Source organism: Mustelus asterias, chromosome 1 (genome assembly GCF_964213995.1).
Source record: "Mustelus asterias chromosome 1, sMusAst1.hap1.1, whole genome shotgun sequence".
Classification (NCBI taxonomy): Eukaryota; Metazoa; Chordata; class Chondrichthyes; order Carcharhiniformes; family Triakidae; genus Mustelus; species Mustelus asterias.
The window spans coordinates 52195678-52210713 of NC_135801.1; the positions used below are offsets into that span (position 1 = coordinate 52195678).

The 15036-nt window shown below is 40.8% G+C and overlaps 1 protein-coding gene across 2 annotated transcripts in view; it reads right to left on the bottom strand.

Moving 5' to 3' along the window:
* Positions 1–1751: 1751 nt before the first annotated feature.
* slc10a7 (solute carrier family 10 member 7) overlaps positions 1752–15036 on the bottom strand; it is a 352662-nt gene continuing 339377 nt past the window's right edge. For both annotated transcript variants that reach the window (XM_078212292.1, XM_078212284.1), the window contains 2 exons: positions 9466–9611; positions 1752–3588 (listed from right to left, as the gene is read on the bottom strand). In XM_078212292.1, coding sequence (XP_078068418.1) covers positions 3550–3588; positions 9466–9611 — 185 coding nt within the window. In that variant the 3' untranslated portion in view covers positions 1752–3549. The remainder of the gene's footprint in view (positions 3589–9465; positions 9612–15036) is intronic.

The window sequence follows — 15036 nt, forward strand, 5'->3', positions numbered from 1 at the left end:
CACTTTTTCAATTAAATATATTGCATTCATTATTCACAATAGGGTCTTCTTTACATTGGGAAACCAAATGCAGGCTGGGTGACCACTTTGCAGAATATCTCTGTTCAGTCCACAAAATGACACTGACCTTCTTATTGCCTTTTATTTTAATTCTCCATCTTGGTCCCACGCTGACCTTTCTGTCCTTAGCCTACTACAATGTTCCAAAGAAGCTCAACACACGCTCGAGGAATAGCACCTCATTTTTCTACTGGACACCTCACTGCCTCTCGACTCAACATTGAGTGCAACAATTTTAGATCCTAATCTATTCCCACAGTTTGATTTTTCTCTTGTTTCGTTTTAATCTCTTTGAGTTTGGATGGCTTCTATCATGCCTTTTGCACCTTATCCTCACACATCTTATTTCTTGTCCTATTACCACTCCTTTGGCTTTGTACCACGTTGCTTTTTGTTATATAATCTCTCTTGCTCACTATCCTATCACAGACAACCCTTTGTTCTTCTTTTCATTCTCCAGCCTTTCACCTGCTCAAAACCTATTACATTACATTTCTAATTTTGCTCAGTCCCAGTGAAGGTCACAGAAACGTTAACCCTGCTTCTCTCTCCCAGATGCTTCCAGCCCTATTGAGTATTTTTAGCATTTGCTGTTTTTGTTTCAGATTTCCAGCATTTGCACCATTTTGCTTTTGTGCTCAACTATATTTTTTGCAATAAATACTTCAAGCAGTTTATAATGAAAGCTTTGTAAAAGTTGATCTTTCTCCACATCCTAGCTATGACTGCAACACTACATTCTGCGCACTCTTGTTTCCTTCTCTATGAACGGTATGCTCTGTCTGTACAGCACGCAAGGAACAATACTGTATGCTAATACATGTGACAATAAGAAATCAAATCAAATCAAAACATTTCAATATGGTATAAAGTTTTAGTGGCGGGGTGGGGATGTGAGAGACCTGACTTGAGATGGAAATTAGAGGCTAATTCATTAATTATTAGCTTGAAATTACTTAACAGTAAAACTCTAAAAAGCATAGATTTCACCTAAAACATCAAAAGTGAAAGTATTCCTAGTCCTCTTTGCAGGAGGAAGTGGAGAGTCCCAGGAAAATATGGGGGAGCAGTGTGAGAATGGCCCTCTGATGTACTTCTGCTGCTGAGGATGGATGATACCTCGGAAGTGGATCACCTGCCTGTTTTATGGAAGTGGGCAAGTAAAGTAAAGACCCTAATTAGAGATGATTTTGCATGCCCCCATCTCCCCTCTCTGCCATGTTAGGAGGACACTAGTTCTATGGAGGTGGCCTGTCTGCAACAGTTTGGTGGCCCATCAGAACTGGAGGCTCCAACCTCCAAAGAGGGAATTGCAAGAGGGAAAACAACCCAACAATCCGACTGGAGGAGTTTCCATTCTAATCCAAATGACTTTCCACCTTTGAAAGAATTATGTTTATCCCTCCAAGGCACCTCCATCCTGCCATATTGGTCAATTACCTGCCTTGGCAGGGCCCATCTATGCTGGTGGGGCTTTCGAAGCTCCAGAACTGCTAACTCTGTGATTGCATCAGCAGCATTGTGAGCCTGTTTGCCGTGCTTAATAGCCTGGAAAAATAACTCATGGTCTGACTCTCGGCAAGTGTGGGCTTATGAACCCCCATTTGGTTCACACGTTAGGGTTCCAAAGCATGCTAAAAAATTCAATGAATGCAATAGTTAATCTCATCAAAAAGAAATACAAAGTAGGAATATGTACACCATGACTATTTATTGATGAACCTTGCAAAAATAAAAACTACGACTAGAAATCAATACACTTGTAAAATGAACACAAAAGAAACTGGTCCTAGCAATAGTGTGCATCTAGACATTTGTTCTGGTTAAAACACTTCCATAATAATGACCCACAACCGATAATATTCAAAATCTTGCATTACTCTAAAAGACTCAGTTACTTCAACTTGATCTTATCTTGTCCAGAAGCAAATAAAAATCTAAAGAGACAAATACAAGGTGTGAAAGAAGCCCAGTAAAGAACAATGAATACAAAGCTGATAACCAAAGACCTAAATATGAACAAAGCCTGATGCAAGTAAGAGTTGTTTACACGGTTGTATTACTAAATGAATGTTACTAATGGTCCCATTATTTCAAAGTTCACGCATCAAACTTTATGGTGGAATCGTGAAAAAAAAATCTATAATGCATTTAACAAATGAACACAATACTGTCCAAAGGAACTACGTCAGAATTTATAATGGATACAAATTAGTAATTTAACTGAAGGGTCTATTTTAATCATACGTTGTGTCTTTGGAGGTCAAATGAATGTAATTATCAGAGTTCTGAGACCAAAAGCATTCTATTTTTGCATGTGTGTACATACATGCACCTATACATATATAATATATAAAATATATATAAAAATAAAAAATATTAGCCTTTACCAGTTGTACAAATGGGACACCATGTCAAAATAAATGCTTGTAATATAAAATTATGCAGGTCCTCATAGGATACTAGTTTGGTAACATAAAATGGAATATAATTTTGGGTACTTTCTAATTGTTGATAACAAAGGAATTGATATTGGGCAGTTTGCAGCTACGAATTACTGTAACTCATCCACCCACAATTTGATTCATTGAATTTGATTTCAGTTATATCATTATAGAATACAGAATTATAGTAATACATTCAAAGAACAGCTTCCACCAAATAGTTGGCTGTAGGTTACAACATTGAATGAAATATTTATTTTTCTCACATTCAATAACTGTTCAACAATTATGTCTATTCAGAATTTAATTTTGCCTCATCCAAATATGGCAGTTTGACTGACTGAAAGGTACAGATGCAATCTGATTGGAGGCATTCTATCAGTTGTCTTGCCTATCCTCAATATGGCAAGAAACTATTTAAAAATAGCCACTATTCCTCAATTCGATTAATGTCAAGCATTATGGTTTTAATGGGACCAGACACTAACAGTTAATTTCTGCCCTTTACCCACCACAACAGCACTTAGACATACTATGGGAAATCCTCATGGGACAAAAGGCAAAAGCTTTGTGAATTTAACACAAAATGAGGGCAGCTAATGTTATAACATTATATGTAAAGCCTGGGGAAGGGGGTACCAATGTAGCATTTGTTTCCTTTTAAAAATCATTCAGAAATGTGAAATAAACTCGGTTTCTGATAGCTGAACAACATTTTAAAAAGGTGGATGGTACTATTTGTTAATTATCCCATGTGTTGATTTAATTAAGTACTTTTTAAAGAAAAATTACTCATACACTAGAATAATTTGTTTCAGTGTTTTGCTCTTATTCAACTAATAGTTCTTACGCGAGGAAAAAAATCAAACTAAAAATATCAGTTTTACTCTTAAGGCACTTAATCATGAACATCTTCAAAATAAAGTAGATACATATGCAAAATTTTAAACCTAAATCATCATTTGAAACATTTGCTGTGGCTTCACATGTACTTTTCATTGTACGGCATATATACATTCATACGAAATAAAAGATTCGACTGATGTTATACAAGTATCTTTGTCTGTCTTGTGAGCTTCAGAGCCTGTGAAAGAAAAATATATTATTTATTTAATTTTGAACCAAACAGCAAATCAGCATGGTATATATTTCACAACAGAAATACTAGTCAGCCACAGTGGTATTTCTTGTATTTTGAACAACTTGCCCATAACCTAGTACTCCAAGGAGCTTCACAGGAGGGCTATGGAACATAATTAGATGGTGAGCCACATAAGGGGATGTTAGACCAGATGAACAAAAGCTTGGTCAGAGAGTAGGTTTTGAGGATGGTGGCGAGATAGAGAGGCAGAGACAATTGGGGAAGGGATATTTGAGATTAGGACCTAGGGAACTGAAGGCATGGCTTCCAATGGTAGAGAGATGAAAATTAGGAATGCTCAAGAAGCTAGAACATAGTGAAACCCTCCCCTCACCGATGGTTTTGAGATCTCCCTGGTGCAAATCCCATTATGGCTCTCTTGCGAGAGTTTGTGTCCATAATGGGATTTGGGTCCACCCATGAACATGTCTGGAAAATCGCCCCTAGTGACTTCAAACTTCCTTATATGCAACAAAATCAATGATATTGAAGTCACGGATTTTCTAACTTGTTCCTTACTTTGTTTTACCTTATAAAAAGGTTTGGGGGAAGTTTGATGAAAGTCTAAGGGTGCAATCTTACAAAAAAAATTCAAAGTACCGAACGAGCGAGAAAATGAGAGTTTCAGACTTGTTTAGAGGAGGGGGTTGGGGGAGGAGGAGCCTAAGCTCGCTGGTGAAGAGGCTGCAGACTGCTTGGGACGCCATTGCACAGATGCCCCGACCTCCCACTGAACTGGGAGACTGCCTGTCACTATGCCAACCCCATCATTGGCGGCAGTGTAACCCCATCACGGGTCGCCGGCAATGGGACCTTTGCAATGGGTCCCCTGTCATGATCCCCATAGCGGCCCCTGAACCCCCCCCCCCCTTTGCCGGTCTCCCCAACTCCCCGCTGATTGCTCCTTGTACCAGTCTCCCCCCCGCTGATTGCTCACTGTGCTGGACTCCCCCCGCCGCCCCCCCCTCCCCCCCCACCAATCACTCCCTGAGTTAGTCTCCCCCACTGATCACTCCCTGTGCCTGTCTCCCCTGCTGATCGCTCACTGTGCCAGTCTTCACCCGCCCCGCTGATCACTCTTCTTGCAAATCAACCCCCTTTCAAACCCAACCCCGTGCTGATCAACCCCCTTAAAGATCCCCCCTGCCATTCAACCCCCCCTGCAGAGCTCCCTCCCTTTGCAGAGCATCACCCCTTTGCAGAGCTCCTTTCCTACCCGTGTCTGTCATAGCCCCACCCCCCTCATGCTCCACCCACTTGGCACTGCCCCAGCACAGTTATGATTTTTGATCAAAGCTTCCTATACAGCTCTGACAAAAGTCACCCAGGTTTGAAATGTTAGCTCTGTTCTCTCTCCACACTTCCTGTCAGACCTGCAGAGATTTTCCAGCATTTTCAGCTTTTATTTCAGATTCCAGCATCCGCAGTAATTTGCTTTTATGTATGATAAAAATAAGCTTTCTAGGCTACATTCAGAATAAAAGTCAAATCCTACTCGCATTGGCTATTGGCAAAAGACATAAGATTGCAGCAGTTTTACCTGGCTGTGCATATGTAGATACACAACCCTTTGGACTAGTCTAAGATTAAGATGTTGTTGGATAAGCATAAGGGGGCAACAGTCAAATATATTCCAACATTCCAACAGTGACTGTGGTCCAAAAGTATCTAACATGGCTGCAAAGTGCTTAGGGGAATCCTGTGTTCCTGTGTTAACTGTACCTTCTTTTCTTAAATATTCAAATTTTAGGAATTAGAGAACCTTGGATGGAGAAGTTCCTTGATAAATTAAAGATTGTATAACAGCGTGCTTTGGAAACTAAGGCATAATTATTTCAATGTATGTTTGAATTTAGATAGCTGATGGAATCCAAGAGAGATTCTATAGCATGGATTTCACTACTATATCACATCATCAAATCAAATACTCACAGAATAATAAAAATACTAATCGAGTTAGTTTTAAAGTTACAACACTCCTGTGCATGTTGCAATTCTTTAAACATAGTTTTTTCATGTCTCCCAAATGTAACCAAACTTTTTTTGAGTTCATTGTTTGCTCTTGATTTCAAACAGAAATCCTGAAACTACTCAATTGCTAAAGCTGCTTCCAATAAACTTGGTTTACTTTCCCATGCCAAATATTTTTGTTCTCACTGATATTTTTCAGATCTCAATTATGCCCAAATCACTAAGAATTGACGATTGTGGCCATATCTGGAGAGAGTCTTCCAGCATTTGTCTCACAATTCTGAATAGAAAATGTGAACAAGGTTATTGTCCTATGAGTAGTTCTTCGTCACTTCTAGGGCGGTATTTAATGGAGCCTGTAAAAGCAGGAAAGATGGTGTGCAGGTGACTTGAACAGGTGGCAGCCAAAGTCTCGGTTTCCTGATGGCAGATTGGGATGCAGAGATTAAGACAGCAGCATTGCAACAGCAGGTCTGGCTTCACCTTGTCTGTTGGCAGCTTTCTATTTTCAATACATTTGCATGCCGCAAATACCCATTATCTTAAAAGATGTGCAGATTAGGTGGATTGGCCATGCTAAATTGCCCCTTAGTGTCCAAAGATATGTATGTCAGATGGATTAGCCATGTGTGGCGTTACGGGGTTAGGGTGGGGAGAGGGCCTGGGTAAGATGCTCTGTCAAAGCGTCGGTGCAGACTCGATGGGTCAAATGGCCTCTTCTGCACTGTAGGGATTCTGAGATTTTAAAATTAAGTTGTCCATTTTGATCAAGGCGAGTGATTGTTTTTGTTGAAATCTGTGACATAGAGGAGGAAAGCAGGAGAGTTAGAGTTTTGATGGAAGGTCAGGAGAGGCGAAGTCAAAACAGGAGTGAGGTGAGTGGGGGTGTTGTGGAATTGGATTGGGCTGTGAAGGGGAACAAAAGGCAGTCAGGGGCATGGAAGTGTGCAACATCAAGGACCTGGTGTATTAAGTGTACTGGGAGGGGGCAATCAGTAAAGAAATGTGAAATGAGGGGTCCAAAGTATAATTACTCTACTGTCCAATGTCAGGTCCTTGGTGAGGACAAGAGTGAGCTGTCTTCATGGATCCACAATAACAGGGAGTATGGGGAGGGGTCAATGCAGTATGAGAGCAGATCTAGTCAAAAGTAGGGATAATGGAAGATCTCAGAAGCAGAGTCGAGGGATTGCAAAGGCACATCAAGGGTAATAGGGGGACAGAGTCTAGGATCAGAGGAGGAAAGTCCAAGATGAGGGGGATAGAGTCAAGGGACAGAGATGGTATGTCCACCATCAATGCCACAGGGTCAAAGGTGATGGTGGGTAGTCCAAGGGTGGCAGAAGGAAAGCACACAGTAACATACAGAGGGTATAGGGTGATGGGCTCAAATTCAAAGGTAACAGAGGGAGGATGACAAGTTTCAGGTGGAGGGTGATTATTATTCTGTTGCTGGCCATTCCTGTAAATTGATTGTGAAGCTGGCAGGAATCCAGGTCCAAGTGGGGAGGAGGCCACTTGGGTGGGGAGGTATTCTAGCAACCTGGGAGCAGGAGGAGAGAATGTGACAAAGGAGGGCTGTCACTGAAGCTGAAAATTCAGCAATAGGCAGCACTAGAGGGTGCGGCTGGTCAGGAGACAGGAATCTAGGGAAGGCATTGTAGAAGATGAGCGCTTGCATATCACCATGTCTTCAGGACAAGAACTATGTGCAAATGTCTAAAGGGCAATGCCAGAGACAGCTGAGGCTGTCCACTAAAGCAGTCACAGAGATATGTGGATTCCTGGCAGCCACATGGGCCTCAAGGTGACTGTAGTGCTCATGTTTGTCACCAGAAGTAGTTTCCAGAGTTCCACAGGTGATCAATGCCCTTTTCTGAATTCATCAACTGCTCCACCGATGAAGACAGTCACTCAGTAAGGGCTTCAGGGCCATCACTCACTTCCATAGTGTGCAAGAGGTCATCGATTGTATCATGCCCATTAGAGCTCCCTGGGACCAGCCAGCAGCATATACGAATCACAAGGCTTTTACTCTTTGAATGCGTAACTGGTTTGTGTTAGAAGGCAAAAATCATGCAAGTCTGTGCTCATTTTCCAGGGAGGTCTCATGACTCATATATTTTGCACAATTCAAAGGTCCCAGAGCTACCTGAGGATCCGGCCCAGGTTAACTGCTGGACCCTGGGTGACAAGGTTAATAACGTCTATGAGACACTCTCACAGCACAGTAGAACAGTGGTACAATGCTACTCGTGGCTCCAGAGTGGCAAGTGGAAAACGAGATACAAACATGAACATTCAATAAAGGCTGAACACAAACACATATCATTTCCTCCCCAATAAAGAAAATATCCCATAATCCTCTGTAGTTATCACTACATGTCAACCATGAGAGGTACTAGTAATGCTCATATCATCTTTGTGCTCTCAAAAAACCTAAAGCTTTCTCTTACAGTCACTACACCTTGGTGCAGCCCCGGCATCAGCAGCTGAGGTGGAGACAGTCTGCGCAGTATGCTACCCTGTAGGCTTTGATGACTGTGGTGATGACCACATTTCTGGAGGCCCGAGGCCTTAAGGCTCCAGTCTACTGGAGTCTCCTGCACTGCTGTGGGGGCATTCTTGTCGGACTTGCCTATTGGAGACAATGGCTGCTAACCCTGGTGGCATTCTGAGATGAAATTCCTGGGGCGGCAGGCACATACTCCTGTCCCCTCTCTGTGGGTGATAGCATCTCCCTGAGAAGGGGCACCTGGAGAGAGGGCAAAATGCCTCGCCTTGTCTTGCCAAGGCATGTATGGAGCCCATGCTAGAGTGATGGAATGCAGGTCAGAGCACAAATGGGTTTTATATTGGACTTGGTTTTCTGTGGCACTCGCCAACCATGAAGGAAGCCATGCATTGACATGCTCAAGACATGGCAGAACTCATGGCTAACATGGACTCCTCACCCACGAAAAGCTGTGCATGATCTCTGGCATCTCTGCTACACGTTCCCCTAACTTTTGCTGCGTGTCAAGCAGGCTTATTGTGATCACATCTCGAGGCTCATCAGCAGTGTGCGTGTGGCTCAGCAGTGGCCTGGTCCCCAGCAGTCCTCTGAATGTCCAGGGATCCGGCTGTCACATCCTCAACCAGCTGCTAGGATGTGTGTGCAATGTGATCACCAGATTGTGTTCCTGATTCTAAATATGAACCCCAAGACCCATGATGACAGGTTGCAGCAAGAAATGGGACAAAGTTTTGATAGAGTGGTTAGAAATGTTGTGCCCATTATGCACAGCCTCCTCGATTGTTCAGAAGGCTCTTTTATAGCTTGCCTGTACTTCCTACATTGGCAGCTGATGACAGGATCTGTCAATAAATACATTTTGTCCCTCATGTACATTGTCGGCATCTTGAATCATCATTTGAATCGCATTGGAGCAAGCTCCTGACAAGAAAGAGTAAGAGGTGCCCACTTCTGATTGGAAATGGTGCGTCACTGATTAAATATCCCCCGTCTCCAATATTGCAATCTTTTTGGGCTTTTGCTATTTTATTGGCTATGGCCAATCTGCCCTGAACTTCTCATTCCTGTTGCTTTGATTCATATTCCAGAATCATTCCCATGAAATTTGTACATGAAATTTGTGAAACTTTGAAGGAAACAGAAAGGAATTAGAATTGGGGTATGTTACATAAAACAAAGTAAAAGAGTATTCAGACCACCTTAAGTGCAAGAATGTAAAACAATTCAAAAGAAGGCAAATGTTTACAGCAGTTTTTCTCAAAAAAAATTCCTGATAATCTCACCAAAATGGTTCTAATTGTTTCAGATTACTTAATTGGATTGTCAGGCCTTACTTTTTGTCGAGTGATCATCCAGTTTTTCACTGTTCCAACTAATAGGCCACCTAGCAGAATCTGAGTGGGATGGTAGATAAGCAAAGGAACAGAGATGAGGGATAAATGTTCATACCCTGCAAACACTATCTTCAACAATGGGATTCCTGTTAATAGAAAACAAAGATACAAAGAAAGTTAGTTAATAAATACAATTTTCTTTGTAATATTTTGAAACATTTTGCAAATTTCAGGTTCTTAGTCCAAGACTGGAGCTTGTGCAACATACCATGACCAACTGGTTCTTTAATGTTGTATCAAGATTGTTGCCATCATACAGCCTCATTTTACATTGACTATGTGAAGATGAGGGATGGGAGGTAATTTTCATTCCCCTGAGAGAAAAACAATGGCAATGCAAACAAAATGGCAGTACAGTGCCGACCATGCTTTCCTACTGACGTCCATCTGTGTCAGTTAAATGTAGACTTGAAGTTGGTGACCCTAGTGCTGGCCAGAGAAAGGCAGCAGTCTCACAATCCTTGTAAAATGAGGCTGTATGATGACAACAAGATCTTGATACAACATGTAAGTACCAGTCGGTCAGGGTGTGTTGCATAAACTCCACCAATTGGTATTTGGCATTGAGCAGTGTAAATAATACTCCTGAAATGAGCTGCTGCCGACTGTTCAAAAAGCTTTTTTTAAGTGGTTTGTGAACAAATATTTTTGAGTCAGAGCAGTGTTCATGGTCCCAGAAAAAATGCCCTCTCCCCTCCTATGCCTGAAATTCCAAGTTCTCCCTTGAGATTGCTTCCCTTCCCTTCAGTTTATCTGAACCAGCTGGGATCTGTGCTGAAGCAACTGGATATCCTGCCCCCACCAACTGGCAAGCTGCTCCAAAAGGGTTAGCAGCTCTCTGATCAAATGCTAACAAGGCCCAATCATATAACGTACCAGCCTCACACCACTTCCATTAGACTCATTCTGCTCACTCGGCAACTGATGGAAGTGGTCACTTGAAAATCTACCCTGAGGTCTCTATTAACAATTTCACAGCTACTGCAAACAGCTTTAGGACTTTATGGGTGATCTTTTGAAGGCTATGATCTATGTGCAGAATACTGCAGGTAAAGCAATGGTCTTTGATAGTAGAGTTTTAGTAACAGTTAAAAAGTACATAATACCATCGATTTACTGTAAAGACTTACAAAAATATTTAATGTGAATGATGAAATACAATTTATAAACAGTAAAGTGTGATTTATTTAACCTCCATTTCAAGTTACAAATTCATATATTTTGAAATACGCCACGTGTATACTCCTTGCTTGTGGTTTATCACAAGATTTACTAACTTTCATTCCTCATTGTATGCTTTGAATCCACTGAACAAATGGCAAGTTAGATTCAAGACATGGGCATCAAGTAGCATAGATGATATTGCAAATATACAGGAAAACAAATCATATCAAAACATAACATGATAATCATAAAACCATGCAAGTACCATGTTTCAATCAGTGAAACTTACAGAGCTTATTAGTTATATGCTAAAGGGGACTTTAAGATAGTACACAAGTTGAAGACCATGGTAATCAGATTTCAACAGTAATGAATATATATTAACATGTCAGTACTCTGATACTGTGGCACTTCCTTTGACAGAGTCTCAATGAGCTTTCATGATGACATATGGTCAAGTAAGCTAGTGCACTATCTGTGCATTTACAAGGCCACTGAGCTGCCACACACTGCAAATGTTTATAAAAGATTAATCAAATGTTTCAGAACTACAATACACTGTCTGTAAACCAGGTGGAAGGTATGTACTTTAAATGGATTTTTCATTGCTAATGTAATTTCTAGCAAGAACATTTTTACCATCAGACAAGTACAGAGTGTGGACTGATATAGAGTACTTTCTCAGCACATTACTATCCAATGCAAGCACTTGGGAAATCACTAATGCACAACATGTAATATTTCTATGTCATGCATGGTTTGCTCTTCTAAAAGTCACTGAACAGAAGCTGACAATGCAGGATATTCCATAAGGGCCACTTTCAAAGGACATCCACTGGCAATCTTTTGCCTGAACATCACATTCTGTGGGACGACAAAGTAAACACAGAGTGGTAATTTATTTTTCTATTCCTTGCTGTTAACATTTTATTCCCATTACTCTGCAAGTGAAAACCTATCAATTGATACTGTTCCTTTTTACTGTAAATGATGCAGCAATAATGACGACAATCTTACTTTCAGGTATAATGTCTCAAATGTGTAAAACTGATTTTAAAAAGACTATAGAACTGTACAATCTATTGAAAACAGACTATCGAACTAGGAAGGTCAATTTAAATATCATGCTGTAACAGTACACAAACTGGTAATTTAACACCATTCAAAGTATGAACTGAAGCAAAGCAGGATAAAAACAAAATGGCCATAACTTTGTGCATGTTATGAAGGTGGACCTGTGAGCATCTGCCTTTAATACTCTGAAATCAACAGAATCTTCGAGTGCCTGAACATGCGCAGAAACCCAGGGGATGTTGTCCCTGCAGAATGCGCTGAAGTCCTCACAGTTAGAAATCTTATAAAGCATTTGAACTGATGTGAACTTTCATTTTTTTCTATGTCGTTAGTTTGAATTTTACAGTAAAACCTTTAGAAATATTATGCTTTGTTGAATAAGATGTGACTGTGATTTTAATGGCATATAAGTCATAATTACTATTGCATCACCTCTCCAGCCCTGAAAAACCAATTTTATATTTATAGAACGTCAAATTCCTTCAGTGCGATAAATTCCATAGATTAAGATTAACTTTTAAAAAAATGATATTTAAGCTTCAACCTTATTCCCATATGCAAGTCCCAATCTTTATTTCACTCTCGGTAAAATGATTAAAAAGTGAAGGATAATTAGTGCTTTTTACTTCCTAGCTTGCTGTCAGTGAGAATTCTTCGATTTGCTGTTTATCTGCTTGATGTCATTACATTTGCTAGATGTTAAGTTACACTATAGTTGGGAGTTGCAATGAAATGAACACCAGGAAAGATGAAATCCATGTCACAGTGATCACCAAATCTATGTGGGCAGCTTTCTTTGAGGTCAGTGGAGAATTGGATGCAAAAACGTAACTGCTGTAAGAAAAGTACAGTTTTGGAATCCTTTTAATTCTTATGGAATGCAAAATTGTAATGTAAACAGGGGTTATTCTGATTAATTGTTAAATGAGTGCAACTTATCTACAAAAATAACCATATAATTAGTGCATGGGCCATGTGATTTATCAAAAACTAAATAATGAAAGAAGGGGAAAGATGGAAATAATAGGAATTTAAAAATGCTTTATCAAGAAAGATGAAGAAGCATGTAATTTGCACTGTTTGGAAAGGGGTGGTGCATGTTTGTCTCCAAGATTTGGATGCATTTTTATATACTGCTCCACTCATCCATGCTATTATAGAATAATAGGTTAGAAATCTGTGCCCAAGGAGTGGCACAGAGGGAAGTGGCTTGTCTTATCTTTGCAGAATCAGTAGTGTAGATTCAGTTCTTGGGATTACTGGCAATCAATGCATTAACTTAGGATCATAGAAACCCTACAGTACAGAAAGAGGCCATTCGGCCCAATGAGACTGCACTGATAACAATCCCACCCAGGCTCTATCCCCGTAACCCCATGTATTTACCCTGCTAATCTCCCTAACATGAATGAGCAATTTAGCATGGCCAATCAACCTAACTTGTACATCCTTGAACTGTGGGAGAAAACTGGAGCATCTGGAGGAAACCCATGCAGACACGGGGAGAATGTGCACACAGACAGTCACCTGAGGCTGGAATTGAACTTGGGTCCTTGGCGTTGTGAGACAGCAGTGCTAACCACTTTTATAATGTATTTTAAAAAACATTAGGAGTAGTCCTAATTTCTATTGGTCAAATAATATGCAATGTTAGTATTACTTTTGTGTTATAATACAACTCTTCTCCATGAATCACCACCTTGTCAAGGTGGACTGCCTTGTACACTCCTTGAAGGGATGATACCTTAAGCAATGCCACTAGGAGGTGCTTCCTCCTGGTTGGTCTGCCTTTGGTGGTAAAGTTGGGGGCACGTACCAGACAAAGTACAGTCCAAAAGATCAGCGGGAGACCAGGCAAAGGAAGAGTTGGTGTCTCATGAGCAACAAAGTGGCTACACTGGCAAGGTGGACTCAGTTAGCATGGTTTGACATGTCATCCAAATTTGACCACCAACCCAGCAATATTGTATAGATTTTGATGCAACCCCAAGGTCCTCATGTTAAATGAAGTCAGGTGCAAACTATTACCACGTTTCATTTGCCAAGTCCTATGGCAATGGAGGACTGGCAACAAGAAAATGGCTATGAACTTGGGAGACCCTTGTCAAGATACTGTGCTTAGGAGACAGATGCCTGAAAGTTGTTTAGATGCCTATGTTAGGGTAGAGGAGTTCTTGGTTGGTAGCATCTGCGATTGAGCAGTCTCTTCAGGATACCTACTGCTCACCTCAAATGGGGAAGGGTCTGGAAAAGGTGTTCCTAAAAATATGCTGTCTCATTTTCTCTTGGCCGGAGAACTGCAACCAGCAGGATCAGCAATTTTGTAAGCAAAGAAAAAAAAGTTTAAATTTTGCAACTTCGATGTTAAAACACATATGGATAATTTCAAGAGTCTGCAAAGAAGAGCTACAACTGTATTGTGTTAGCTATTAAAAATCCAAATTGATAGCTCCCCCAATAACCCTTCCTGGAGGGGGGCATCTGAAGGCACAAGCAGTTGGATACATCTTTTACTGGAGAGGAAAAGCTGACAATGATCCTCGTGTCCACGGTGTTGCTTTTGTCATCGGAAATAGATCTTTGACGCATTTCCCAGATGCATAAGTGAAAGACACATGACGCTTCCCCCACAGCTCAGTCACAACCAATATGCCACTGTCATTAGAGTCATAGAGGTTTACAGCATGGAAAATGGAAACAGGCCCTTTGGCCCAACTTGTCCATGCCACCGTTTTTAAAAAAACCCCTAAACTAATCCCAATTGCCCGCATTTGGCCCATATCCCTCTATACCCATCGTACCCATGTAACTATCTAAATGCTTTTTAAAAGATAAAATTGTACCCACCTCTACTATTACCTCTGGCAGCTTGTTCCAGACACTCACCACCCTCTGTGTGAAAAAATTGCCCCTCTGGACACTTTTGTATCTCTCCCCTCTCACCTTAAAGCTATGCCCTCTAGTTTTAGACTCCCCTACCTTTGGGAAAAGATATTGACTATCTAGCTGATCTATGCCCCTCATTATTTTATAGACCTCTATAAGGTCACCCCTCAGCCTCCTACGCTCCAGAGAAAAAAGTCCCAGTCTATTCAGCCTCTCCTTATAACTCAATCCACTCAATAGGTAGCATCCTAGTAAATCTTTTCTGCACTCTTTCTAGTTTAATAATATCCTTTCTATAATAGGGTGACCAGAATTGCACACAGTATTCCAAGTGCGGCCTTACCAATGTCTTGTACAACTTCAACAAGACGACCCAACTCCTGTATT